This window comes from Ogataea parapolymorpha, chromosome I (genome assembly GCF_000187245.1).
Source record: "Ogataea parapolymorpha DL-1 chromosome I, whole genome shotgun sequence".
NCBI classification, from domain to species: domain Eukaryota; kingdom Fungi; phylum Ascomycota; class Pichiomycetes; order Pichiales; family Pichiaceae; genus Ogataea; species Ogataea parapolymorpha.
Genome location: NC_027866.1, coordinates 93,066 through 118,307, shown reverse-complemented (window position 1 = coordinate 118,307; position 25,242 = coordinate 93,066). Strand labels below are relative to the sequence as shown.

General features: G+C 55.7%; 14 protein-coding genes and 4 non-coding genes across 18 annotated transcripts; 6 read left to right on the top strand and 12 right to left on the bottom strand.

Annotated features, from left to right (window-relative positions):
* Positions 1-321: 321 nt before the first annotated feature.
* On the bottom strand, positions 322-394 carry HPODL_05384. The gene has a single exon. It is a non-coding gene; the product is annotated as a tRNA-Ala (tRNA).
* An 87-nt stretch (positions 395-481) lies between these two features.
* On the bottom strand, positions 482-553 carry HPODL_05383. Its single transcript has one exon. It is a non-coding gene; the product is annotated as a tRNA-Glu (tRNA).
* A 67-nt stretch (positions 554-620) lies between these two features.
* Positions 621-1,211, bottom strand: HPODL_00056 (uncharacterized protein; the record flags this gene model as incomplete). The annotated part of the gene is made up of 1 exon (XM_014081499.1): positions 621-1,211. The coding sequence occupies one exon, from the start codon at positions 1,209-1,211 to the stop codon at positions 621-623; it is 591 nt and encodes a 196-aa protein (XP_013936974.1).
* Positions 1,212-1,306: 95 nt separating this feature from the next.
* HPODL_00055 (54S ribosomal protein L28, mitochondrial) lies at positions 1,307-1,735 on the top strand (the record flags this gene model as incomplete). Its single annotated transcript, XM_014081498.1, has 1 exon — positions 1,307-1,735. One exon carries the CDS (start codon positions 1,307-1,309, stop codon positions 1,733-1,735), a length of 429 nt encoding a protein of 142 aa, XP_013936973.1.
* A 22-nt stretch (positions 1,736-1,757) lies between these two features.
* On the bottom strand, positions 1,758-3,440 carry HPODL_00054 (MFS transporter; the record flags this gene model as incomplete). The annotated part of the gene is made up of 1 exon (XM_014081497.1): positions 1,758-3,440. One exon carries the CDS (start codon positions 3,438-3,440, stop codon positions 1,758-1,760), a length of 1,683 nt encoding a protein of 560 aa, XP_013936972.1.
* A 140-nt stretch (positions 3,441-3,580) lies between these two features.
* Positions 3,581-4,672, bottom strand: HPODL_05081 (uncharacterized protein; the record flags this gene model as incomplete). Its single annotated transcript, XM_014081496.1, has 1 exon — positions 3,581-4,672. The coding sequence occupies one exon, from the start codon at positions 4,670-4,672 to the stop codon at positions 3,581-3,583; it is 1,092 nt and encodes a 363-aa protein (XP_013936971.1).
* A 547-nt stretch (positions 4,673-5,219) lies between these two features.
* HPODL_05080 (putative membrane protein) lies at positions 5,220-6,338 on the top strand (the record flags this gene model as incomplete). Its single annotated transcript, XM_014081495.1, has 1 exon — positions 5,220-6,338. One exon carries the CDS (start codon positions 5,220-5,222, stop codon positions 6,336-6,338), a length of 1,119 nt encoding a protein of 372 aa, XP_013936970.1.
* On the bottom strand, positions 6,335-8,608 carry HPODL_00053 (AMP deaminase; the record flags this gene model as incomplete). Its single annotated transcript, XM_014081494.1, has 1 exon — positions 6,335-8,608. The coding sequence occupies one exon, from the start codon at positions 8,606-8,608 to the stop codon at positions 6,335-6,337; it is 2,274 nt and encodes a 757-aa protein (XP_013936969.1).
* An 84-nt stretch (positions 8,609-8,692) lies between these two features.
* On the bottom strand, positions 8,693-10,366 carry HPODL_05079 (Aspartate--tRNA ligase, cytoplasmic; the record flags this gene model as incomplete). The annotated part of the gene is made up of 1 exon (XM_014081493.1): positions 8,693-10,366. One exon carries the CDS (start codon positions 10,364-10,366, stop codon positions 8,693-8,695), a length of 1,674 nt encoding a protein of 557 aa, XP_013936968.1.
* A 97-nt stretch (positions 10,367-10,463) lies between these two features.
* HPODL_00052 (Translation initiation factor RLI1) lies at positions 10,464-12,284 on the bottom strand (the record flags this gene model as incomplete). Its single annotated transcript, XM_014081492.1, has 1 exon — positions 10,464-12,284. The coding sequence occupies one exon, from the start codon at positions 12,282-12,284 to the stop codon at positions 10,464-10,466; it is 1,821 nt and encodes a 606-aa protein (XP_013936967.1).
* Positions 12,285-12,783: 499 nt separating this feature from the next.
* HPODL_05389 lies at positions 12,784-12,856 on the top strand. Its single transcript has one exon. It is a non-coding gene; the product is annotated as a tRNA-Ala (tRNA).
* Positions 12,857-13,132: 276 nt separating this feature from the next.
* On the top strand, positions 13,133-14,557 carry HPODL_00051 (putative aminotransferase; the record flags this gene model as incomplete). The annotated part of the gene is made up of 1 exon (XM_014081491.1): positions 13,133-14,557. The coding sequence occupies one exon, from the start codon at positions 13,133-13,135 to the stop codon at positions 14,555-14,557; it is 1,425 nt and encodes a 474-aa protein (XP_013936966.1).
* A 70-nt stretch (positions 14,558-14,627) lies between these two features.
* HPODL_00050 (putative PfkB family carbohydrate kinase (Mak32)) lies at positions 14,628-15,587 on the bottom strand (the record flags this gene model as incomplete). Its single annotated transcript, XM_014081490.1, has 1 exon — positions 14,628-15,587. The coding sequence occupies one exon, from the start codon at positions 15,585-15,587 to the stop codon at positions 14,628-14,630; it is 960 nt and encodes a 319-aa protein (XP_013936965.1).
* An 83-nt stretch (positions 15,588-15,670) lies between these two features.
* On the bottom strand, positions 15,671-17,158 carry HPODL_00049 (Phenylalanine--tRNA ligase alpha subunit; the record flags this gene model as incomplete). The annotated part of the gene is made up of 1 exon (XM_014081489.1): positions 15,671-17,158. One exon carries the CDS (start codon positions 17,156-17,158, stop codon positions 15,671-15,673), a length of 1,488 nt encoding a protein of 495 aa, XP_013936964.1.
* Positions 17,159-17,846: 688 nt separating this feature from the next.
* HPODL_00048 (Cytochrome b2, mitochondrial) lies at positions 17,847-19,523 on the bottom strand (the record flags this gene model as incomplete). Its single annotated transcript, XM_014081488.1, has 1 exon — positions 17,847-19,523. The coding sequence occupies one exon, from the start codon at positions 19,521-19,523 to the stop codon at positions 17,847-17,849; it is 1,677 nt and encodes a 558-aa protein (XP_013936963.1).
* Positions 19,524-19,651: 128 nt separating this feature from the next.
* On the bottom strand, positions 19,652-19,724 carry HPODL_05382. The gene has a single exon. It is a non-coding gene; the product is annotated as a tRNA-Ala (tRNA).
* Positions 19,725-19,947: 223 nt separating this feature from the next.
* Positions 19,948-21,639, top strand: HPODL_00047 (putative transporter; the record flags this gene model as incomplete). The annotated part of the gene is made up of 1 exon (XM_014081487.1): positions 19,948-21,639. The coding sequence occupies one exon, from the start codon at positions 19,948-19,950 to the stop codon at positions 21,637-21,639; it is 1,692 nt and encodes a 563-aa protein (XP_013936962.1).
* Positions 21,640-21,728: 89 nt separating this feature from the next.
* On the top strand, positions 21,729-25,208 carry HPODL_00046 (uncharacterized protein; the record flags this gene model as incomplete). The annotated part of the gene is made up of 1 exon (XM_014081486.1): positions 21,729-25,208. One exon carries the CDS (start codon positions 21,729-21,731, stop codon positions 25,206-25,208), a length of 3,480 nt encoding a protein of 1,159 aa, XP_013936961.1.
* Between the last annotated feature and the right edge of the window lie 34 nt (positions 25,209-25,242).

Sequence of the window (25,242 nt, the reverse complement as noted above, 5' to 3'; positions counted from 1 at the left end):
TCTTTGTCTATGAGAAGGAGAAGAAGAAGGGAAAAAGAAGATCCTGAGGAAGCTATATAATTTAAAAATAAAAAAAATTTTCAGAAAAAGAAATAGGTCGTGCGACGCCGAAGATGCAGATGCGATGATTCAGGCCAGTTGGAGAGCCGGAAAAACAAGCACGGAGCTAGCATGGCTTCTCTAACTGCAGATCAGCAATGGCTCCTTGTTTCGTCACTTTCTCCGCTATTTTTGACAGAGTTTTCCTATTGATCAAATTTTTTTCCAACATGCACATCTCGTTACGTAGCATGCAGACTGCAGAAAAAATGAAAAACAAGATGGACGAGTTGGGAGTCGAACCCAAGACCTTTCGCATGCTAAGCGAACGCGCTACCAACTACGCCACACGCCCAAGAATACATCGTTTTTGGTCGGTGCTCTTGATTCGTGACTGGCCTTGGAGACAACGAACGATACGCAAAAAAAAAAGAATTACCGATTCCGATACCGGGAGTCGAACCCGGGTCTGCCCGGTGAAAGCGGACCATGATAGCCGTTACACTATATCGGATAATTACATAATTGAGTTCGCGGTTAGGTAATACATTGAGGGCTGCTGGGAGCTCGAACTTTCGTTATTAATGGTAATTACGTGGGGGTAACGTTGGCGATGGGGACCTATTTGGAGAAGAAATGGTGGTCCCCAAAAATTGCGTGGGTGGCGGTGCATAGATTGGATGCAATGGCCGTGGTGGCTGGCTAGGAGGCTGCACATAAGGGCGCTGGTACCGCGATCGCCCTGGCGACGTTGAGTGAGCACGCCGTGAAGGCCTAGGTGGGCGTTGAGGCGGCCTCTGTGGAGGTGGGGGTGGGTTCTCGTCGTCTGCCAATGGCAGTGTATTCGCCAAAGACGCCACTTCTGAAGACGACTCTGAGTACGCTGGTGGATCAGCCGTGGGGCGGGTGTCATTAATGGACAACGGGTCAATTGCCTGGTTATTAGGTATGCTGATTTCGCCTGGCGATGGCATTTCAGTGTACTTTGGCGATGGGGGCATGTTTGCAAGGACCTCCTCCTCAGAGATGAGCGAATTTGAGGGCGAGTTGGGCGTTGCGGGCCGTGAAGGCAATGGTGGCAGCGGAGGCGGGGTCTGCTCCCCCACGGGAGGCACAATGTGAATGTCTGGCACGCTGGCGGCCATCAAAAAAGGATTATTAGAGTGAGACATGGAATTTAAAATAGCAGCCACTTCGCCATCTTTGCACTGGAAAAAAAATAACCAACCCAAAATTAGCTAAGCTCACTTTTATTCTCAAATTTTTCATGTTTGGAGCAGTAAGAACGGTCCAGAAGTCTGGCACAAACCTTCAGTTTGTGCGGACTAAGCGTATCCGTGCAGGGCTGGATCCTGTTGCGCAGCGTGTGGTTACTCAGCTTTCGGTTATATCTGCAAACAGAAAAATGCCCAAGATGCTGAAACTGTCGAAGGAAGATTTCGTCAAGCATGTCACAGTTATGAGAGCGTGGGCGGTTGTGCGTAAGGAGAAGAAGCAGGCTGAGGAGGCGCAACTGAAACAGCAATATGAGAGCATCAAGGAGGCCAACGAGGACCTGAAGCACGTGAGCCAGAAGCTGTTCGAGGCCGCCAACGAGCTGGAGATCGGCAAGCGGTTCCCGCTGGAGCTGCGTGTGCCGACCGAGTATCCGAGTAGAAGTGGGTGGTTCTACGACTACACTCCACGCAAACTGTAAATAGAGCACGATATAACTATTATTACCAGACCCTCTGTACAAAATTGGTGACTCTTGGTCTGTCCGGGTTTGGCAGCAGGAACCATATGATACAAGTGCATGTGAGCAGTCCGATAACAAAGGGCATGCACACGAAGGCGCCCGCGTACTGGGACACAAGTCCCACCAGGAAGGGGAACAAGGCGCCGCCCGAGGAGCCGAAAGCAGTCATGATGGTGAGCGATATAACCTGGATTTTCCGTGGCAGGATGCGCACGGCAATGGTGATCATGAGCGGGTAGATCGGGCCGATGAAGATGCCCGCAAACGACACAGCCACGGCCTCGACGATAAGTATTGGGATCACCCAGCCAAGCACCGTTGTGATGATAGCGCCTATGATCATGATGGTGACACCGCGCTTTGCTCCAAGAAACTTGTGGATGTTGGTGGTGAGGAATAACCGGCCGATCGTAAGACCGCCCCAAAACCCGGACGAGACATAACCAGTGCTTGAGGCTTCGCCTCCGCGGTACACTTCCAGGAACGTAACCACCCAGCCCCCCATCGAGACCTCTGCGCCTTGGTAGAAAAGCACAAAGAACGCCAACAGCCATGTACGTGGGTTTTTTAGCGAAACCTTTAGCATACTCTCCTCCTTCGGCTCTTGAGGGCCCTCCTGCTGCCGTAGCGTCTCGGTGAACCCGAGCGTCTCCTCCAACATCGTGTATTTGCCGTCGTCCTCTCCCGGGTTCTCCGAGGTTGGAGTGTGGGCCTTTGGCTCCCAGTTATCCCACGGTTTCAAATCGTCGTCAGCACCTTTAAACGCGAACCACATGTTCCAGAAATTGAACATGGACATACCAAGTAGAATGAGGTAGTATAGATGCCATTTGACGCCACTGTCAATCATTCCGGTAGCGATCAAGGGACCCACACACGCTCCCAGCCCGTAGCCCCCGTGGAAATAGCCCAGATATTGGGAAGACCTCTCAAACTTGGACAGGAAGATATTCTGCTGAGACAGGCACGTAGCGAGACCGAGACCGCCGAAAAAGAAGCCCACCACGACGAGCGGGAACTTATAACCCGGGCTCACCAGCGCGTACATGACCACCAGAGCCAGACACCCACCCGACGTCATCTTGCGCTTTCCCAGCAGAGGCTCCATCTTGGGGCAGATCAACGCGATGATGATGAACCCGATGGCGTTGGCCAGCCAGATTAGCGACACCACTGCATAGCTGATGTTGTAGTACTTCTCGATGGTGGGCAGCAGCGCTCCTGGTGCTGCGTCGGAGAGCCCAGCCGACACGGCCCATAGCACCACTGAGATCACACGCCACTTGTTGCGTGGCGGGTTGTCCAGGGTCATTCCGCCCTCCACTTTGTGGCTGGCGCCCCCCAATCTACCGGACTCAAAAGACGTCGACAGAGGCTGCTGTGCGGGCGGGATTGGAGGACGCGCAGAAACAAGACCCTTGGTGGAAGCCAGGTCGAAGTAGGAGTTCGTTCCGGCACCATCGAAGTACGAGTTTGTGTTCAGCTCATATCCCGGCGTCGTAGGCAGCGACTCAGGAACCACCGGCAGGATGTTTGCGGAGTCAGTCAAAGGAGCGATGCTGTTGTGCGGCATCGACGTGGACGTTCTGCGGTGGACAGTGCCCTGCTTTGAGCCCTGCGAGTCCTCTTTGCTCTTGAGTTCTGTCAATTCATTCCCGTTCATAGCGTCAGTGGAGACAGAGGGCAAAAGAAGAAGAACAACTAGGAGATGTGAAGAAATGATTAGAAATCTATAAAAATTTGCGGCAGGTTGCCAAATCGGGAAACGCCCCGAATCTGGGGAAATTTAGTGGGACGTGGAGTTTACAGGTCGATGAGATTTTCCGGAATTGCGAGTGGGCTCGTGTTGGACTGGACGGAGCTTGAGTTTTCCAACGGCATGGTTGTGTGGAACTCGCCGAAATTCTCGTTGAGATTCGAATGCGTGTCTGAGCCCTCCTCTTCCTGCCCTATTATGTCCTGCAGACTTGAGCTGTCGGCTGCACCTGCGCATATCTCGCCGTAATCGACTTCCCCGCCCTCCTCGTCGCTATCCTCACGCCGCTGCAGCTGTTCCTTCATCTCACTGATTAGGTCGGCGTCCTCGGCCGTCGGCGCCGGCTGCACAATCTTGTCGTGTGAAAGGTTGTCTGCGGCAATTTTGCTCTTCTCCCCAAACAGCCGGCCAAACAGCGTCCTCTCCTTTTTCTGTGGCACAGCAGCCACCGACCGGTACTTGAGAGCCTCCTGCTCTTTGCGCAGCCGCTCCTCCCGGATCCGTTTCTCTCGCTCGCGGCGCTCCTTCTCCAGCTTCTGTTTCTGCTGCCGCTGCGCTTCCAGTCGGCGGTCTATTATGGTGCGGCTTTCCATGGCTGCCGTGCGCAGCAGCTTGGAGTTGATCTGCTGTGTCTTCTTAGCCGGCTTTGCAGTCTCCCTGGTGCTCGACCAGCTGAAAAGATTCGTCACGCCCGCCTTTGTCGCCACTCGCTTCTCCACGCTCGTCCACAGCGCCGCCACAGCCTCTGCTCGGCGGTGAGTTTCTGTCTCCAAATGTGCCGCGCGGCCCCGGTAACTTTTGTGCTGGTGCTGTTGCTGCCACTGTCGCTCCGCAGCAACAAGCCTTAAATACTTGCCCGTCCACTCTCCTTCAAAACTCATCGTCGCGTCGTCGCACGTCGCACGTCCCAGCCGCGACAGACAGCTGTAGTCCACCTCGGGTCGGTCGACTTTCACTTCCTCGAACTCGCCAAAATCGCCAAAATCGTCTTCGTGGGCCTGATCACTCTCATTGGCAGCGTTGTCGTCTGTTCCGCCCGGGGACCCGCTCTCGCCTTTCTCGCTTATCCCTTCCCATGTTTCCTGTTCTTCCCTTTCCCCCACGCAAACGTCCTCCCACGGGTTTTCTGCAAAATCCATATCTTTTTTTTTTATTCATGTTTGAAATATTCACGTTTCCCCAGTTCCCGCAAAACCCAGTCTTTGCGGCCTATTTCATCGACGTAAGCAACCAGAAACACATCCGCGACAGGCTTCTTGCCGCAGATCCTGCCTATAACTACGCTTTCGTGAACGGAGACTACCTGCTCACCCTCGAACAAGTGCTCTCGGCTGTCTACAAGACACTTCTGGACGACTCGTTTGACCGAAAAAAATCAAAGTCGATTAATACCGAGATCATCTACAACCTTTCGCCACTGAAGAACATCCTGGAGTGTTTAAAAACGTTTGGCATCACCGACAGCCCGCAGTTGCTGGTGATCAAGATTTTAAACAAAGACGACGACCCAGAAACCGTTTTTAGCCAGCTCCAACAGCTAGTCCAGGGAACCCCCACACAACTCTCTGACCAGACGCTCCAGACCCACGCAGACGTTGCCAGAGTGCGCAAGTTGTTCAAAACCCAGGAATCGGATCTGGCAAGACTCTCCAGAACACTGGTCGCAAACACTCAGCTAAAAACTCTATGATGCTGCGCCACATGCTGCGCCGCATCTTCCCTGTTGGCGTGCTCCTCTACCTACTTTACATCCAATACGCCTACTGCTATGTGGTCTGCAAGCAAAACATCTACGACTCGGGCTGGCATTCCGCTGGCGTGGGGCTGATTGTCGGCGAAGCGGTACTTGTGGCGCTGCTTCTGGCGTCGTGGGCGCTCATGTTTGTCGCTGGCCCGGGCTCGCTCCCTGTGGCGGTGCCACCGTACAACCTGAACAGCTACTACGCCAACGGACAGCTGTATGTGCGCGGCGAGTTGGACGAGAAATCGCCGTCGGTAGTGGACGACGCGGCGCTCATTGCGCCGCCGCAGATGTTTCTCTGCAACGCGGACGGCCTGCCATTCTGGTGTGCACAGTGCCGTTCCATCAAGACATTACGTGCACACCATTCCTCCACACTGGGCCGCTGCATCCCGCGTTTCGACCACTACTGTCTCTACATCGGCACAATAGTGGCGCAGAACAACTACGTGTGGTTTCTGTGCTTTGTGTCGTGCTTCGAGCTGCTTTTTTTCTACATTTTAGTGTCGACGTTTGCATTTTCCAAGGCTGTGCTCAGCTACGGCCGGCACCAAATCCTGCACCCGGCCGCGCTGCTCATGATCGTCGTCAACGAGCTGTTCACGCTACTGCTGTTGACGCTGAACATGTCGATCGGCCACATTTTCGAGCTCAACGAGACCAGCATCGACTTTCTGCAGCTCAGCAGGGCCCGACAGTACAGATACACGCTTGGCTCACGCCAGTCAAGGCTGAAAAACATTCTATTTCGTCGCAAAATTACCAAAGAAGAGGCCCGCATAGGACTCGTCAACTCCCAGCGGTACGTCAGCGTCGAGCATCCGGACGCACGCAACGTGCGTGTCGTGCTGCCGGTGCCGGAAACAGTCCATCCTTATGACAAGGGTTATTTGGAAAATGCTCTGGACTGGTTCAGAAACCGCAAATTCACCACAGCCCAGGAAATTGTTGCGTACGAATATGAAATGTTGTCACCGCAATTTCGGTCCTGGGTCCTCCAGCAAGTCCGCGCCGGCGAAGGCCAGATTTTTGGTAGCACGCCGCTCACCCCTGTGGCCGTCTAGGCCATGTTTGCATACGCCTTTATCAGATCTCTCTCGATCGAGAGCGTTTCGTGGCGGTACTCCACGCGGATGTCTGGCACGTTGGTCTTCTCGATGTCGTTGCCCTCTCTGCCCGGCTGGTCGAAATTTGCGCCGAGCCAATGGCGTTTCAGCTGGTACTCGAACCCGCTCATGAACACCGAGTTGCGCGCAAGCTCAGACATGTCCACGTTCGACAGCTTATAGATCTGCGCGGCGACAGAGTATTCCTCGATCAGCGGCTCTCTGGTGTACGAGAATTGCAGCGGGTCGTCTGTCGACAGCGACACGTTGAGACCGCGACGGAAGTAGCTCGGGAACGGGTTCTTGTCGTACGTCAGGAACAACGCGTTGTTGGACAGCGGAGACATCGCCACGCCGATCTGGCACAGATAGTACAGGTATTGGATGTACGGCAGTTTGCGCAGCAGAATGCCGTGCGAGATGCCCTCGGCGGCCAGATACGCCGCGATCAGGTGCTCTGGGTCGCCCGCCTCGCCAGAATGCGGCCGCAGCACAAAAGTATTAAACCCGCGGCGCACTCTCCATTGATTCAGCGACGCAATGTTCGCGTACAGCGAATAGATGTAATACGAGTACGGCGGATTGTTTGCCGAGTCCCAGTTGCGTGGGTACGGGAACTTGCGGTGGAACCGCTTGTCGGCCTTGCTTTCGTCGTCGACCGAGTCAAATCCAATCACACGCTGCAAAAACACAAATAGTTTCGGGTGCGACGAGGGGTCCTTAGTCACCTCAAATAGGGGCTTGAACACGTTGAGCACCAAGTCCTGGTAGTTGTCCACAATGCCGCCCTTCTTGTACACGTCATACAGCCGCGGGATCTGAATCAGCCACCGCACATTGTGCGAAAAAAGCTTGTGGTCCACCACCCACGCAGCCAGCTTGTCCCATTCGTCTGCCGACCGGCCGTAGATCGAGATCCGGTACTCGGCCATTTGGTACTTGGAGCTTTCCAGATCGTCAAACACTTCTTTAGTCAGCTCGGCCAGATACCGGCCCTTGATATAATTGTCGGTCTTAAGAAAGATCTCTCTGAGCCGCGATTCGCCAATCGGGTTGTACTTGAGGTTGAACTTGTCAAACCGGTGGAAAGTGTCTCTGTGCGCGTGCATGTCCAGCGTGTCTATACTCAGGTCGTACGCGGTCAGGTTCAGCGACTCGAACACCTGGCGCAGCGTCAGGACCTGGCCATCTCTAATAATCACCTTTTCGTCCGGACACTTGCGCATCTTGTACTTGATAAACCGCAGCAAATGTTTCTGGTTCATGCAGGCCGAATGGTGCACGTGTGTGTCCACCTTCCGCACGTTGTAGAAGTCTCTGTGCGGGTTCCGCTTGCTCTCGGACGTCTCGTCGTGCTCATTTAGCAGATAATACAAATTCCATTTGGCTTCCAGGTACTCCAGCCGCTTGAAAGCAAACGATTTGGTCGGTCCGTCCGAGGCGATCGCCGTGATCTGCTCGAGATCGATGTAGTAGTCGCGCATCGTAGGAATCTGGACGATCTTGTTCCCGCTGCTTTTCTCCACCACCTGGAAAACGTCCTCGTCGTCCAGCACGTAGTCCAGCTCGGGATCTGGGCCCGGAATGTCCACCTTGGCAATGTCGAAATTCTCTGCCAGTTGGTCGCCCTGGTCCGGGTTCCGCTCAATGCTGTACTCGTCGCCCTTCTTCCAGAACGGTGGTGGCGGATTCGGGTAGATCCGCCATTCGGGCTTGTTTTTCGGGTTGTCCTGCGGCCGCTGCAAAGATAGCCTCTGGTACTTTTCGCGAATCTGGATACATCTCTGGACGTTCTTGTAGATCTCGATCAGTTCCTTGGACGGCGCCTCGATAATCGAGTTGTGGTCGTTCAGCAGCAAACTACCCATCCGCGCCTTGGCCCTGAACAATTCGCGGTCTGACGACCCCATCGGACTCATCTCGTGCGTGATCGGGTTGTACGCAAACTTGCCACCGGCCATTGGCGACGCGTGCTCAAGCCCCGCAGGCCGCGCTGAGTGCACGGACGACGAGCGCGAATTTTTCGGCGACGTCGCAATCGAGTGAAACGCCTTCACCTTGGCGTCCTGGTCCCTGAGCATCTTGTCCTCGGTGTACGAGTAGTGCACCGTGGACGGGTCCTGGTCGCCCGTGTAGACGTAGTCGTCGTCGGAGGCGCCGCCAGCGCTCGAAACGCCCGACGACACCACCGGCGTCAGATTGTGCGAGATATCGAGCGGGTGGGACATAAACACTACTCTAAGGCTAATTCTTTTTTTTTAGGATTATTTTGCACTATATCAGTATCTGGTGTACGGGTGTTGCGTCCCTTATCAGGGTCTCAGTCTCTTTGGATCTCTTGGGAACAGACTGGCTCTTCTGATGTTCTTGAGATCCAAGAAAAACATCAGCACTCTCTCCAGGCCGATTCCTCCGCCCGCGTGCGGAGCACAGCCGTACGTGAATGCTTGGATATAGTCCGACAGACCAGGCGTAGTGGTGTCCACGTCGTGGGCCTTAATTCTCTCGGCAAGCAGAACTGGGTCGTGGATCCGCTGTGCTCCCGACAAGATCTCCTCGCCGCGCATAAAGAAGTCGTACGAGTTCGAATAGTTGCTGTCCTCCGGGTCTGGCATGGTATAGAACGGTCTCACGGCGAGCGGGAACTTGTCGAGGACGTAGAAGTCTGTGTCGTATTTTTCTCTCACCAGCTTGCCAAGTAGCTTTTCGTTCTCGGTGCTGAGGTCGTCGTAGTCGCCGAGCTCTCTGCCGGCATCTCTCAGCATCTGGATGCCCTCTTTGTAGTGTAATTTCACCATCTTGCCGTCCTTAGGCAGCTTGAACTCCTCCACTGGGAACTGCCTTCTCACCGTGGCGATCTCCTTGGCGTATCTGGTCTTGAGCTCGCTGAAAATAAACACAAACAGCTCCGACAGCAAGTCGACGACCTCGTGGTAGTCCTCCTCGATCGCCATTTCCAGGTCCAGACCCACAAACTCGGTCATGTGACGGTGAGTGTTGGAGTTTTCTGCTCTGAAAACGGGAGCAATCTCAAACACCCGTTCAAAGTCGGCAGCAATCAGCTGCTGTTTGTAGAACTGTGGTGACTGTGCCAAGAACGCACTGCCTTTGAAGTAGTCGACCTTGAAAACGTTGGCTCCGCCCTCCGAGGCAGCAGCAATCAGCTTTGGAGTGTGCGTCTCGACAAAATTCCGCTCGAGCAAAAACTCCTTGAACAGCTGGCAGATGCCGGATTGCAGCCGGAAAATGGCCTGGTTCGTGACCGTTCTCAGGTCGATCACACGTGAGTCCAGCCGGGTGTCGAGGTTGACCACAGGAAGCCCTGAGGCCTCGGCTTCGGCGTCGGAACGCGAGGCGTCCTCGATCAGTAGCGGCAGCTGTGCTGGCGTTTCGGAGATGGTGTAGATCTTAGAGATCGAGATCTCCACGTCCTGGATCGTGGCGCTTTTCACCAGCTCGTCCACCTTCTTAACCACACCGTGGACAAGAACAATCGACTCGAGACTGAGCGAGGCCGCCCATTTCACCATCTGCTTCGACACAGAGTCGCCATTGGCCTTGATCAGACCCTGGATCAGCTCGTCCTGCTGTCTGAACAGGAAAAAACTCATGGTGGCGCCCTGCTGTCTGGAATTGTGCACTCTAGCTCTGAAAACCACCTCCTTGCCGTCGTCCTGAGGGGTAAGAGTTTTGAACTGAATTCGAGGGATTCCCGTCTTGCGGTTGGACTGCATCAATGGCAGCTTGCCGTAGTTGTCCTTTGCAGTATCGCTGGCGGCGTCGGCGGCAGCCTTGGCGGCCTGTTCCTGGGCAATTCGAGCGGCGGTCTCTGCCTTTTTTCTCTCCTTCTCGCGCTCTTTCTCGAGCTTCTTGAGCGCCTTCTTCGACAGCGGCTGGCCGTCAGGACCAAGAACAGTTTCCTGTCCAGCTTTTGCGGCTGGCTGCGCCTCCAAATTCAATTTCTCGACTTTGTCTTCAAGACTCATTGGAAAAATAAATTAGATGATTTCAAAATTTTCCGTAAATGAGTAACTTTTTCGACTCTATACACTTTATTACTAGCCAAATAAATATCCTCCCTACTTACAACTCGGTATTCTCCAAGAAGAAATAGTTGCCACTCAGTTTCTGCTCCTTGTCCATCTGGGAGTCCAGCTTGTTGATTCTCGGTCTGAACGAGTTAGGGTCTCTTCTGAAAGTGACGTTAAGGTTCTTGAGGAACCGGTTGCAACCAGTCAGCAGCGACTCGGCCTTTCTCGCCGTGGCAGACTTCGACGGCACACCCTCGAACACCATCACCTTGTCGGCCATGTATGTGGCCATGATGAAGTCGTGCTCGACGATAAAAGCGGTTTTCTTCGAGTGGATGATGAATCTTCTGATCACCTTGGAGCAAATAATACGCTGCTCCGAGTCCAGGTAGGCGGAAGGCTCGTCAATAAGGTAGATGTCGGCGTCCATGCCGAGCGCAAGGACAATAGCGACTCTTTGCAGCTCACCTCCCGACAGGTGCTGCACCTCCTGATCGATGATGTCTTCGATTTTGAGCGGCTTCACCACGTCGGTATTGAACTGCGGGTGCAGGAATGAGGCCCTGATCTTTTTCAAGAACAGCTGTCTCACGGTTCCGGTGAACTTCGGAGCGATCTTTTGCGGTTTCATCGAGACGTTTAGCTTTGGCGCCTTGCTTCCATCGTCTGGCGAGATGGCTCCCGCAAGAAGCTTACACAGCGTCGTTTTTCCGGTACCGTTCTCTCCCATCATCACGATGATCTCGCTGTCGGAGAACTCGCCGGCCTCCACGGTCAGTTTGAAATCTCCCTGCGTCTTGGTCATTTCTGGGTACTCCATCGAGTGCGACTGGTCCACAATCATTTTATCGGACGCATCAGCAAGTCTGAATTGAAGCGACTCGGTTCTGAACCTCATGTTTTCCGTTGGGATGTGGCCGTCAAGGAAAATGTTGATACCCTCCCTCACAGAGGCCGGAAGGGTCACCACACCGTAAACGGAAGGAACACCGTAGAGAATGCAAACGAAATCGGACAGATAATCCAGCACAGACAGATCGTGCTCCACGACAATCACGTAGATGGTTGGCTGAAGAAGCGATCTGATGATAAAGGCAGCGTTCAGACGCTGTTTGACGTCCAAATACGACGAAGGCTCGTCAAACATGTACACCTGGGCGTCCTGGACACAGGTCATTCCAATAGCAAATCTCTGGAGCTCTCCACCAGAAAGCTTCGAGACCTCTCGTTTCAGAATTCCCTTTAGTTCCAGCGTGTCGACCACTTGTTTGGCAGCGTCCTGTCTTTCGAGCTTGGCCTTGATTAGTTCACCGACTTTGTTGAGCGGTCCTTTAATGGCACGAGGAATGTTATCCACGTACTGCGGCTTGATGATGGCCTTGATGTTGTCTTCCAAAACTTTTGTCAAATAGTTCTGCAGCTCTGATCCTCTGAAATGTTTTAGAATGTCCTCCCAGTCGGGCGGATCGTCGTATCTTCCAAGGTTGGGCTTTTCCTTTCCGGCAAGGATCTTGAGCGCGGTGGACTTTCCAATACCGTTGGTGCCCACCAGACCAAGCACCTGTCCGGGTCTTGGAGTAGGCAGTCTATGCAATTTGAAAGAGTTGGCCGAGTATCTGTGGGTGACCTCTTTTTCGAGGTTGGTTGGTAAATTAATGATGTTGATGGCTCCAAAGGGACACTTTTTCACGCAGATACCGCATCCGATACACAGATTCTCCGAAATAAAGGCAATCTTCGAGGTTGGCGCCACCTCGATACACAGCTTTCCCGTCTTCACCACGGGACAGCTCTTTCTGCACTCTTGTCTGCATTTTTTGGGCTTGCACTTGTCGTCCGAGACGATGGCGATACGGGTATTTTTCTGACTCATGCTAATTAGGGAATATGCAACACTCCGGCACTACTGAATGCAAATTGGCCGAAAACAGCTGTGAAGGGAGGAATAAGTACCGGTTGGAGAGTGTTTGGATAATATTTAAAAAAAAATTTTCAATTAGAGACTTTTCGCGCGTGGGAACATTTTTACGCACGTAATTAGGGAGCTAGCAGGGTTTCGCGGTCCCATATTTACGTTTCTGCTGGTTGCTTACAATGACGCAAATATGATTGGCCAGGGGGATTTCAGTGCTGAGACCAACAAAGGGGGAGGGTTATGGTGAGTCGACAAGAGTCTAGGTACTAATTGGCTGTCCAGCGGCCAGCTCGTGGCAGAGAGCAGCAAGTCCAGGTCAGATCATCGTAATGTTAAAATCTACGTAAAATAAATGTATGCAAATTAAATAACACACAAATTAAATATGCTACCAGCTATGAAGAAGGTCAACCTTCGTAGACACATAAATCACAATCACGCGTTTTTCCTCAGACTAGGGCGTGTGGCGTAGTTGGTAGCGCGTTCGCTTAGCATGCGAAAGGTCTTGGGTTCGACTCCCAACTCGTCCATATTTTTTGTTTCCCAAAACCCCTTTTTTTAGATCTACATGCACACCATCCGCCGCTAGCGTTAGCACAAGCCATGTCTGGCGGCCTCTCAACAGTTTGTCACGCCCGCACGCCCGCGCGCTACCGCTCAAGCCGCCCCCGGCCGCCTTCTTCCCAATTCGTGTCGCGATAAGCGTCCGCGCTGGACTTCCCGATTCGGCAATTGCCGACTTATCAACGGGATCCGACTACCGCCAGCACCCTTATAAATACCTCTCACTGCCTCCTGTATCCGCAATGACTGTTGACAACAAAGAAACCTCCTACGTGTTCCAAAAACAAATCAACGACAAGGGCCTGCTCTGTGTCGGTGCCAAGGGCGACGGTATGTACCTCGTTCTGGAAAACCCGCACACCAAGGAGCAGAAGGTGTTGTTCGACGCTGTTTCAGGAGCAGCCGTCAACTCGCTTCCTCACCAGGACCCAGAAATTACTGAGGCCATGGGCCAATTCGCCAAGGAGTCCGTTTACACTTTTGGTGCCTACTACGCCAACTACGCTGCTGAAGACCTTGGAAAGTTCCTTTGCGAGAAGTCCGGCGGCGATTTCGCGTCTGCTCTGTGGACCAGCTCGGGTAGCGAGGCCAACGAGAACGCCATGAAGATTATCAAGCAATACCACAACGAGCTCAAGGACTACAAGAGATGCAAGTTCATTGGCAGAAAACAGTCGTACCACGGCTTCACCACCGGAACGCTGGCCATCGGTGACGGATCCAGAAAATACCAGTTTGCCGACATTCTGATCGATGAATCTAAGACTCCAAAGGTGTCTCCAGTGTACCCTTACAGAAACCAAAAACCGGGCCAAACCGAGGAGGAATACACTAAGGAGCTGCTGGACGAGCTGGAGCAGACTTTCATTGACAACGACCCTAGCACGATCGCCGGAATGATCATCGAGACCGTCGGCGGCTCGACTTTCGGCACCTCCGTGCCAACCAAGGGCTATCTGGACGGCTGCAGAGAGATCTGCCACAAATATGGTGCCCTGTTCATGCTGGACGAGGTCATGTGTGGTCTAGGAAGATGCGGCTACCCATTCACCTACAAGTCGCCAGAATTCGGTCTGTCTTCGGGCGGACCAGACCTCTGCTCGGTCGGCAAGACCATTGGCTCGGGCTTCGTCACTCTTGCTGGCCTGCTGATCTCGCCAGGCGTGAAAAAAGTCTTTGCCGAGGGCTCTGGAAGCATTCTCGGCGCCCAGACCTACCACTCGCACGACTTCAACTGCAGAGTCGGCCTGGCCGTCCAAAAAAAGATCTACAGAGACAACCTGATCGAGAACGTCAGAATCAACGGTGCATACCTCAAGGAACAGCTCAAGCTCAAGCTCAAGGACGCCAAATACGCCGGCGACGTGCGCGGAGCAGGAAACTTCCTTTCTGTCGAGGCCGTCAAGGACAAGGCCACCAAGGAGCCGTTCGATCCAAAGGAGAAGGTCGGTACCCAGCTCGGCAACTTCTGTTTCGAAAGAGGCATGACCATCATGGGTGTCACAGGCACCATCGAGAGCAAGCTCGTCAACAACTCCGAGCTCGTCTGTATCGGCGATCACGTGACCATCGCTCCAGCGTACACGTTCACCAAGGAGCACTGCGACTTCATTGCTAACACCATTGCCGGCGCCTTTGCCGACTTGGAGAAGAAGTATGCTGCCTGAGCAAAGCTCAGTGAAAGGTTAATTAAAGGTTTCTAGTAATAAAAATAATTAATGGAACTACGCCGGCTGGTCAGGAGCTACCCAGTCGGTTGCGATAGTTTTGGACCCGCTGTTCAAAAAATGTGCCATTCCAGCGGTCAGCGTCTTCCAGTCGAGGCGGTCCGTACTGTTCGATCGCAAGCCCGCTTGCTACCGTCGCAGAAATGCACGCCTCCTCCAAATCACCGCTCAGAGCTAGCTGCGTAGCAAAAGCCCCCACAAACGTGTTACCGCAGCCTGTTGGGTCCACAACCTTGTAGTCGCTGCGGGCAGGGTCATCATGGTATGCGGGAAACCACTTGATTTGGCCATTGGCGTACAGAAGCGAGCCCAAAGCGCCGCACCGCACCAGCAGCACGCGGGCCTTGTGCATGCGTGCTACCCTTTCGCAATTTTCTTTATCGGTTGGCTCAGGCTCGCCAAAAAATGCAGCAGCCTCTGCCGCGTTGGGAGAGAACACGTCGACGTGTTCAAGGGCGGCATTCAGGGCCTCCAGATGTTCTGGCCGACACCGGTCAGGAATGGCTTCGTAGACAATTAGCGGCTTGTCTGGTCGCGCAGAGATGATGGATTCCAGCATTTCGCGCAGAGAGCCAGGCGAACAGAGCAAATGAAACGACCGCGACCGGATCAAGTGCTCGTGCTGCTTCAAATCGGCCACCTCGATTCTGCGTTTGGGCGTCATATATTTGAACTCACGCCAATCGTTGAGTCCGTACTTGTTCCATCCGCGCGTGCATAGCCGTGTATTGTCGTAGCGGAAGACTGCGCCCAGATTCCAGCTCTGCAGCTCTCGCAATATTTCTTCAGGACAGTCGCTGCCGATATCTATAATACCACCACAGAGCCTGCTCTGCTGGCTTCCGAGGACAATCCGCGAGCCCGCCATGGCAAATACGCCACCTCCGCCAAGAACGTTGTAAAGGGACGTTCCGTCGGCGAAATGGATTTCGTCGAGGATAAACATGCCCAGGGAGCAGAAAACGGACATCGATAAATTTATTTGATTTATTTTTAATTTATTTTATTCTAAATTATTTTAATTTAATTCAATTCATTTGATTTATTATCTATTCAGAAAATAGCTTCATCAAGCCTGGCTGCAGGGTTGTTCTCAATAAAGTCCAGATCAACCTTGTGTCCCAACAGCTCTCTAATGTTGCTGACCGCATACTTGATCATCGTAGGTCTCTCCAGTGACAATCCCCAGCCCAAGACTCTCATATCCTTTGGCAGACCCATGGCCTCGAGCATCTCCGGTCTGAACATCCCGGAGTTGCCAATCTCGACCCACTTGCCCAGCCCGTTGTGCCAGGCGTAGATCTCGAGCGAAGGCTCGGTGTACGGGTTGTATGTTGGCTTGAATCTGAGGTCATGAACACCCATCTTGTCGAAGAACTGCTGCATGAACCCGATCAGGTCTCCAAGCGTCAAATTGTAGTCTGCAAAGACACCTTCGACCTGGTGGAACTCGGCCAGATGGGTCGCGTCGACCGCCTCGTTACGGAACACCCTATCGATCGAGAATAGTCTGGTTGGTTTTGGATCGGCCGCCAGCTTCTTGAGCATCTGCGACGAGATCGCCGTGGTATGTGTTCTCAGAACAGTCCGCAGCGACTCCTCGCCCTTCCACGGGTATCTGTACCCGATCGACCCGTACGCGCCATCCTGGTGCACCGTCTTGACGTTTTCCCAATACTCCTTGTCCTGTGGCTCTTTTGCTGTAGCTGGGTCTTTCAGATAGAATGTATCCTGCAAATCTCTGGCAGGATGCTGTTGCGGCACAAACAGAGTATCAAAGTTCCAGAAACCGCTTTCAACGTATTGGTTAGAAGGCATCTCCGAGAACCCCATGCTGAAGAAGATCTGTCGGAACTCCTCTCTGACCTTGTTGAGCGGATGCAACGCTCCAGCAGACGGCATCACGCCCTGAGAGTCGAAATTGTACGGCTTGAACTCGGCCTTGCTCCACGAGCCGCTCACGACCATGTCGCTGGTGATGTCGGTTTCCAACTGCTTGATTTCCAGAGCGAACTCGGCGCCCTTCGAAACGCTGTACGTGAACACTTTGGATTGCGTAATCAGCTTTCTCTTCTTCAGCTCGGCCAGGTCCTTCTTGTTGGCCAAAGTGCCTGTCTTCTCGATCTCCTTAAGCTGCTCCGCGGTCGCATCTTGTACCTGGCTGCCCGCAGCGACCTTGGCGACCAGCTTATCGCCCTCCTTGGCGATCCAGCCGTTCTTGAACGCTCTGCCCTGGGCCACCTTTCCGTTGCTGCCCATCACGCTGTCGACATCTGAGATCTTGAGTCCGTCCAGCGCCTCCGTCACCTTCTGGAGCAGCCGGTACTCATGTGAGCCGTGCGCAACGATATCCTTGGCCTCCGCCGTCAACGTCCACCTGTCGCTTTCGTGGGTCTTGTATTCCACCATGTTTCTGGCCGCGAGCGACATCAGTGCCGCCTGCATGGCCGCCGTGTCGACATCCGCAAACTCGGCCGCCGTGTTGGCGATCTGCTGCTTTTGGCCCAGCGTGTGCAAAATTCTGAGCTGGAGCGACGACATAATTAATCAATTAATTATTTCTTTATTTTCGACAAATTTTTCTTGATTCACACCCACCTACCCATGTCCACCGATAGAGCCCGTTTTTTTTGCCAATGGACAGACTGCGACGCCGTGTTTAGCGCGCCAGCAGAGATGTGCGTGCACGTGGCGAAACACGCCGGCGACGGGCACCGGTGCCGCTGGAACCTGTGCGGCCGACAGTGCGACTCGCCCTCTGCGCTGCTGAGCCATCTGGTGCTCCATTGCAAGACGCCGTTTGCGTGTCTGCGCTGCAGCAGCGAATTCGCCGCCGTCGACGAGCTCTACGAGCACGAAAGGCACCACAAACAGCCTGTCGCGGCCGATCCACTCAGAGCAGACCTTGTGTCATACAGAACCGCATCGCTGCCCCGTTTGCGCGGCCAGTGTCCCAAAATAGAGCGCAAAATTGCACAGTTGCACCAGCAGCTTGTGCACACGTACACGGCCAGGCCGCAGATCGACACGGCCACGCTGCCGGCAACAGCTCTCGAACAGTACGCTGCGCAGCTGGAACAGTACCATGCCAAGCTGGAACGACTGCACCAGTCGCTCAGCGCCGAATTAGCGGCCACAGACAGACAGAAAAGACACTACTGGCTGAAAACACAGCGGCTGGTCGACGCACTACACCAGTTTGAGAAAACAGAGCTCAATATATGAGATTCTATTCGTTTCTAAATTTGACCGTCTTGAGCGGGCTGTACAGCTGGTTGTACAGTTCGTCCGGCGCATCGCGGCCAATCAGACGTCTTGTGTCGACGAAAGTCTCGTCGAGCTCGCGCAGGTTGCGCACGCCCAGCAGCCGCATGTCCATCTCGAGCTCGTCCTTGAGCAGCTGGATGGCCTTGCGGACGCCATTTTCGCCGTACGACGAATTGGCGTACAGGAACGGCCGGCCGAGACCCACACCCACACGCACGTTCTGGCCGCCCAGGGCCAGCGCCTTGAGGATATCTGTGCCGCGACGCACGCCGCCGTCGATGAATATCTCGAAGTCGGGCCGCAGCTTGTTGCGCCGCTTCAGCTCCGGCACCACCTCGGCAAGCAGCTCGACGGGCGGTGGCGCCGTGTCCAGCTGCCGTCCGCCGTGGTTCGACAGCACAACCCCGTCGAATCCGTCGTCCACGGCCTGCACCACGTCCTCAAGCCGTTGCACACCTTTGATCAGCACGGGCAGCTTGGTGCTCTGCTTGATTTTTTTCACGTCGTCCCAAGTGAGCCGCGTGTCGATGAACGACGACAGCGCGCGCGAGGCGCCCTGGCTGCGCACGACTTCGTTGCTCTTTTGCACGTCCGACTCGCCTTCGAATTTCACCCGTGCGTCCTTTTCTCTGTTGCCGAGGCTCGGAGCGTCCACGGTGACGAAAATGGCTTTGATGCCGAGTTTTTCGGCTTTCTTCACCATTTCAAACGCCACGTTGCGGTCCTCGTTCACATACAGCTGAAACCACTGCGTGGCACCAGGGACGCGCGCCGCAGCGATCTCCTCGAGCGAGTTCGACGCCAGGGTGGAAATCATCTGGATCACGCCCTCCTTGCCCGCGCCGCGCGCAATGGAGCACTCTCCGTCCGGGTGGCCCAGCTTCGCGAGCGCCGTCGCGCTCACGTAGAACGGCACAGACGTCGGCGTGCCCAGCAGCGTCGTGCTGGTGTCCACCTTGCTCACGTCCACCAGGACGCGGGGCCGGAAATAAATGCGCTGGTACGCATAGTGGTTTTCTCTCATGCTCACCTCGTCGTCGGCGCCGGACGAGTAGTACGCCCACGCACCTTTGGGGAGGATTTTTTTCGCAATGTACTCGAAATCGTGCAAATTCATCACCTCATTGACGTTTGGCATGTTGGCCACATTTTCGAGCCGCTCTTCCTCAAACTCGTCTTCGGCCACTTCCAGCGTCGGCGCAGGCCCGTCCAGCTGCCCGAGATGCTTTTCTTTCGGAAGATGTTTCTCGATAGTGCCCTTGGGATGGAGCTGCTCGAACAATTCGGTGGCATCGTGGCCGGAGTACCGAATGATAGGAGACTGGCCGCCTGGATGGTGGGGCAAGAACTCTGTCATGTCGTAGACCTGGCCACGGATGGCCACCCAGCAGTCGTCGGGCCGGTTGTGCTTGACGAACTCGGCAACGGGCACAATGCGCTTAGGCAGGGCAGGCGACTCGCTGGAGAGCTGCGGTCTGCCGGGCAGCTGTGTGCACACGAGGGCAGCTCCTAGACCGGCCACAATTGCGGCGCCGAGAGATCTGCGTGGGAAGCGCTTAGCAGACGACGCCAGCGTACGGGACAGCCTTGGCAGCGGCTTTTTGCCCGTGGTAAATGCTCTATAGGAGGTTCTCCACATACGTATCGATGCTAAAAAAACTCGAGCCTGATATATTTCTGAATCGAGGTGGGGCCACCCCCGCGTGGGATGAACTCCCGCAGCCAATGGCGGGATTTCGCCTGGTCAGCAAAAACGAAAAAAAACAATGGACGAGACCGGAGTCGAACCGATGACCTTCTGCTTGCAAGGCAGACGCGCTACCAACTACGCCACACGCCCGAGATCTTCTGTTTTGGCGTACCCTGCAGCCATGACGCACCCGTCATCTGCAACGATCTGGAGAAAATAGCTACCTGCACACAATCTCTGAAATGCAGGGCGCCTTTTATATATTCCTCTGCGCCATCTCGTATTTATCTAAATCGAGCACCGCCACACAAAGCCCTAGCCCTGCTTGTTCTAAAAAAAAAGCCTAATTTGTAAACAAATATTTATCTCCCCCATGAACTCTGTCAGGGCGGCCAGGCGGCCCTCCACGCGCTCCTACGCAGACGATGACGACCTCTCGCTGCTGGCCGACGAGTCGTTCCACCAGTACGGCTCGATCAACGAGGAACACTACATACAGGGCCGAAGGGCGTCGATGAAGTCGTCCATGTCGCAACTCAACCCACTCAACCTCATTCCCACCAAGACGACCGACGCAGGCATCATCCTGGAGGTCGAGACGTCTACTTTCCAGGAGCTTGGCCTGCTGGCAGTGAGTGCGATCCCGCTGGTGATCACGTTCTTGCTCCAGTTCTCTCTCACTGTTGCGTCCGTTTTCAGCGTGGGCAACCTCGGCTCGCAGGAATTGGCTGCCGTGTCGCTGTCGAACCTGCTCTGCAATGTCTCTGCATACGCCATCATCCAGGGAATCGCGTCGTCGCTGTCGACGCTGTGTCCGCAGGCGTACGGCAGAAAAGACTACAGGGCCGTGGGCATGCATAGCCTGCGGTGTCTGGTACTACTGTTGCTGCTGTACGTGCCGATGTACGCGTTTTTGCATTGGGGATCGCGGCCTCTGCTGCTCAAAATCATCCAGGACGAGCGGCTGAGCGACCTCGCCTCATCATACCTGAAACGGCTGCTGTACGGCGTGCCTGGCTATATTGTCTTCGAGGTGCTGAAACAGTATCTCCAGGCGCAGGGCATTTTCCATGCGTCGACGCTTGTGCTTGTGCTGTGCGCGCCGCTCAACATCTTTCTCAACTACCAGCTGGTTTGGAATGAGACGTACGGTATTGGGTTTCTGGGGGCCCCCACGGCCGTCGTGATCACCAACTGGTGCATGGCATCGATGCTTTTCTGCTACGCGGTGTTTGTCAACGGCTACCAGTGCTGGTGCGGCTTCTCGCGCGACGTGTTCCGCAACTGGAGCCGTACCTTGCAACTCGCAGGCCCCGGCGTGATCATGATCGAGGCCGAGTGGCTCGCGTTCGAGATCATCACCTTTGCATCGTCCAAGTTCGGCACTGCCGCTCTAGCGTCGCAGTCCATCATGACCACCACCGGCTCGACCATTTACCAGATCCCGCTCGCGATATCTGTGGCCGCATCGACCAGAGTGGCCTGGTTCATCGGGTCGGCGTCCAAGGACGCCGCCGTCAAGTCTGCGCACGCGGCCACGTGGATGTCGGTGCTTTTTGGCGCGATCAACGCCGTCGTGCTCGTGCGTTTCCGCAAAGAAGTGGTCTCGTGCTTCTCGAGCGACCCCGAGGTCGTCGAGCTTGCCAGCAAGGTCCTGATCATCGGTGCCGCGTACCAGGTGAATGACGCCATTGCCTGTGTCAGCGGCGGCGTCCTGCGTGGCCAGGGCCGCCAGTACATCAGTGGCTGGCTCAACCTCGTCAGCTACTATGTTTTTGCGCTGCCGATCGCGTTTGCTTGCGGATTCCACCTGCACATGGGACTCATTGGCCTCTGGATCGGCATGATGTGCGCGTTATGCTTTGTGTCGCTTGCAGAGTGCTACTACGTGCTCACCACCGACTGGGACACTCTCATCAAGAGGTCCATCGAGGAGGGCATGAAAGAGCAGGCCAGCTTCCAGGAGGCGCTGCTCGATCAGGCTAGTTTCCAGGAGGTCATTATCCCCGGCAGCGCGAGCCTGCGGCCTGTGCGGAGCCACTCGCTACTCCCGATTCCTGTGTAACCAGCATAATCTCTACAGTCGATCGACGCATGTATTTTCCAGGGGAAAAAAATATAAAAAAAAATACTGGAATATATTTCACTGAACCAATGCTAGAGGACTCTTCTGCCACAGGGCCCCCCGTCGGCCAGCAGATGCCCCCGCGGATAAAGCTCCCGTCTCTAGCGTCTCTAGGAGACGACTTTTCCCTCCCGCCCCTCACGGCAAGGGTCTCGGAGACCGGGTCTGTCGAGACCAAGATCACGCTTCCCTCGCTCTCGGCGCTGACTGAGTCGATTCCAGACGTTCTCAGGCCGGTGGCCAGCATTCCAGCGGCAACTATAAACCACCTGGCCGAGGAGCGCTCTCACAAACCCTCTTTTGGCATCAAGCATGAGGACGGCCTCGCGCCGCTACCGTCGCCCGAGCCTGCCGTGCGCCTCGAAGCTGCCGGGGTGCCCAAGACGAGCCGCCATCGCAACACAGAGCCGTGCTATTTTTTGCAAAACGTCCCAGACCGCGGCGAGCAGTCCCAGCTGGCCGAAGCCGTCCCCGTGCACAAGCCGTCCTCCCAGGAATTTGCCGCCCCTATCGCCTATATCGAGTCGCTGAGCGCGGAGGGTGAGCACTACGGCGCCGTCAAAATTGTTGTGCCGGAGAAAAAGCCAGCCATCGAGATACGGGGCAAACTGGGCGTCCGGCGACAGACCAAGAGACAGCAGCGTATAGCGAACGCGGGCACACGGCCGGTGCGCTCGCGCGACCAGCTGCTACGGCTGGGCTTTGAGCCGCGTTTCGATGCCTCAACGGTGCAAAAAGCCGGTCTTACGGTGCCAGATGCGCACACTCTTCCCTCATACGATTTTTACCACTGGTCGGAAAGTAGCGTCGACGAGGACGACGCAGAGACCGAGTTTTTCGCGGATTTACGCGAGTTCGACGCGCTAGTGAGAGGCCCAGAGCTGGGAACCGAGAACGGGTTCTGGGAGTCCGATTTCGACGCCTTCTACGCCCTTCACACGCCTGCTCCGTGCGCGCAGCCTGAGCCCTGGAACCTGCAGTATCTGGGCGTTTGCGAGGGCTCGCTGCTGCAGTATTTGAGCGAGGAGACGTCGCTGCTTGCGCCACGGGTCCGTGTGGCGTCACGATACAGCTGCGAGAACTGGAGTCTCGAGGATCATTTTTTGCAACGCGCAGATCACCACCGCTCGGGCGCGCCGAAAATATGGTATTTTATTCCGCCGAGCGAGCGCACAAAATTCGAAGAAATGCGGACAGCGCGGCCCGTGGCGCGTGCGGCGCTCAAGCACGAGCCGCTGCGTCGCTTTATCGAGCCGGGGAGTGAATGTTTTGACGAGTCCGTGCTCGTGACGCCCGCGCAGCTGCGCGCGCACGGCGTGCAATTTTTTGCAACCGTCCAGTTCCCGGGCGAGATTGTCCTCAAGTACCCAGGGACGTACTCGCTATGCTTCTCGCTCGGCACAAGCGTGAGCGAGAGCGTGCGGTTTGCGAGCCGCGCGTGGCTGAAGAGCGCGCTGCCCGGCGCAGAGTGGCTGCAACGGCAGCAGCTGCCGCCCGCGTTCTCCACGTTCCGGCTGCTGACGAGTGTGGCGGTGAACTGCGACGACCGCACCGTGTTGGCGGCGCTGGAGCCAGTGCTGGAGACGCTTGTGGCGCGTGAGACCCAGCTGCGCGAAGCCGCACGGGCCAGCCACATCAAGGAGACCTCCACAGCGGGCGCCGCCGGCACGTCCGTGACTGAGGCCGACCTAGCAGATGCATTCCCCTCCTACGTCGTGGTGAGCGACCGACGCCGCCCGGAAACGCTTACCATGTCTGTGGCGCGGTTCCTGGCGACGCCGCGTGAGAACCATGAGCTCCGCGCCGAGCTGTGCGTGCAGCTGTCGGACGACGCTTTGCGTGTGGCGCAGCGGTCGTTGCGCACGAAGCTTGTCACCGGCGCGCAGTGGCTCGCGCAGTACGATGCGCTCATCGCCGGCTACGACAAGCCGTCCACGAAACTGCTGCGCCCGCTGCTCGCTGAGGGCGACGCCATCTTCCAGCGGCCCGAAGCGCTAACTCCACAGGACTTGCCTGCCTTCGATACGTACCGGCAGCTCAAAAAGTACTACCGCGAGACGGAGGACTGGGCGGCGCGCGCGGCCAAGTTTCTGCAGTTCAAGGTATCTACGCGGATGCGGCAGCGTCGGGGCGAAGGCCACGCCGACCCCGATTCCTGGAACGAGCTTGCAGACCTGGATACACTGCTGCGGCAGATCCCGCAGTTGCCCGTCTCGACGCCCGAGATGGACCAGCTGCTCGAGTACTGCGGCGAGCTGGCCAAGTACAACGACATGGTGCAGCAGCTGCTGCACCGCCCGGACGACAAGGAGCTCGAGAGCCTGCATCTGCTGGGCAGCTCGCTGGGCGTCAGGCTGAACTCGTATCTGCTGCTGGACCGTATTTTGCGGCGCAGCAAGTGGCTGCGCAAGGTGCGTGCGCTGGACTACGCCGCCGTCGACACGCGGGAACTGGCCCAGTTGCTGGAAGAGGGCGAGGATGTGGCTGCAACAGGCGACAGGGAAACCGTCGAGAAGCTGCAGCAGACACATGAACAGGCGCTGGCGGCGAACCGCGAGTTGCTCGCTAACATCGACGATGTGGCGCGGCTGCGCGAGCTATACGACCAGTACGAAAGCCTGCCGCTCGACCACGACGTGCGCCAGCAGGTCTCCCGCGTGCTGGACGAGTACGCGGCTGTGTACGCGCAGCTGGAGCAGATCGCACAGACGGTGCAGCTGCGGTTCGGCGAGCTCGCGCAACCGGACGAGCTGCTGCGCATGATCGACTCGAACCTGCGGTATTTCGACGCCAGCTTCCAGCCCTCGCGGCCGCTGCTCCAGGAGATCACACAGAAGGTCGCGCGGTACCCTGCGCTGGCGGCGGAGCATCAGACGCTGCAATTCTACGAGCACCAGGTGGACGTGTGGTACGAGCAGCTGGTGCTATATTTCGGGCTTGCCAAGGTGAAAAAACTACGCAGCTACTTTGAGGAGTGGCAGCGGTTCGACGAGCAGGTGTTTGCCGAGCCGCCCGACAGCGCGAGCTACTGCGTGTGCCGCATGCGCCACGAGAACGGCATCATGATCGAGTGCGAGGCGTGCGAGCAGTGGTTCCATTTCGGGTGTCTCGGGCTGCGCGACGAGGACGAGGCAGAAATTAGCGGCTTCCTGTGTCCGATCTGCGACGTGGACATGCGGTTCAAGTCGACGCGCTACCATCTGGATCAGGTGGACAGAAAGCCAACGCTGGCGCAGCTGGTGGAATTTGTGTACTGGTCCAACTCGCAGCTGACCGTGCTCCCGCCAGAGTACCGCAATATCCTGTGGATTCTGCGCAACTGCTACACATTCAAGCTGAGTATCTCGGACATTCTGGAGAACGACCTGGCGGGGATCCGCCACGCGCTGCGCCGCATGGAGGGCTGTCGCGTCAACTTCGAGGACGACCGCCGCGTGCTGCGCGCCAAGGTGGCCGAGCTAATGCGCGTCGATCGACGCGTCGATACGGTTGCGCCCGAGTCGCAGTGAAAAAAAAATAAAAGGTATAGCAAATCCGTTTAAA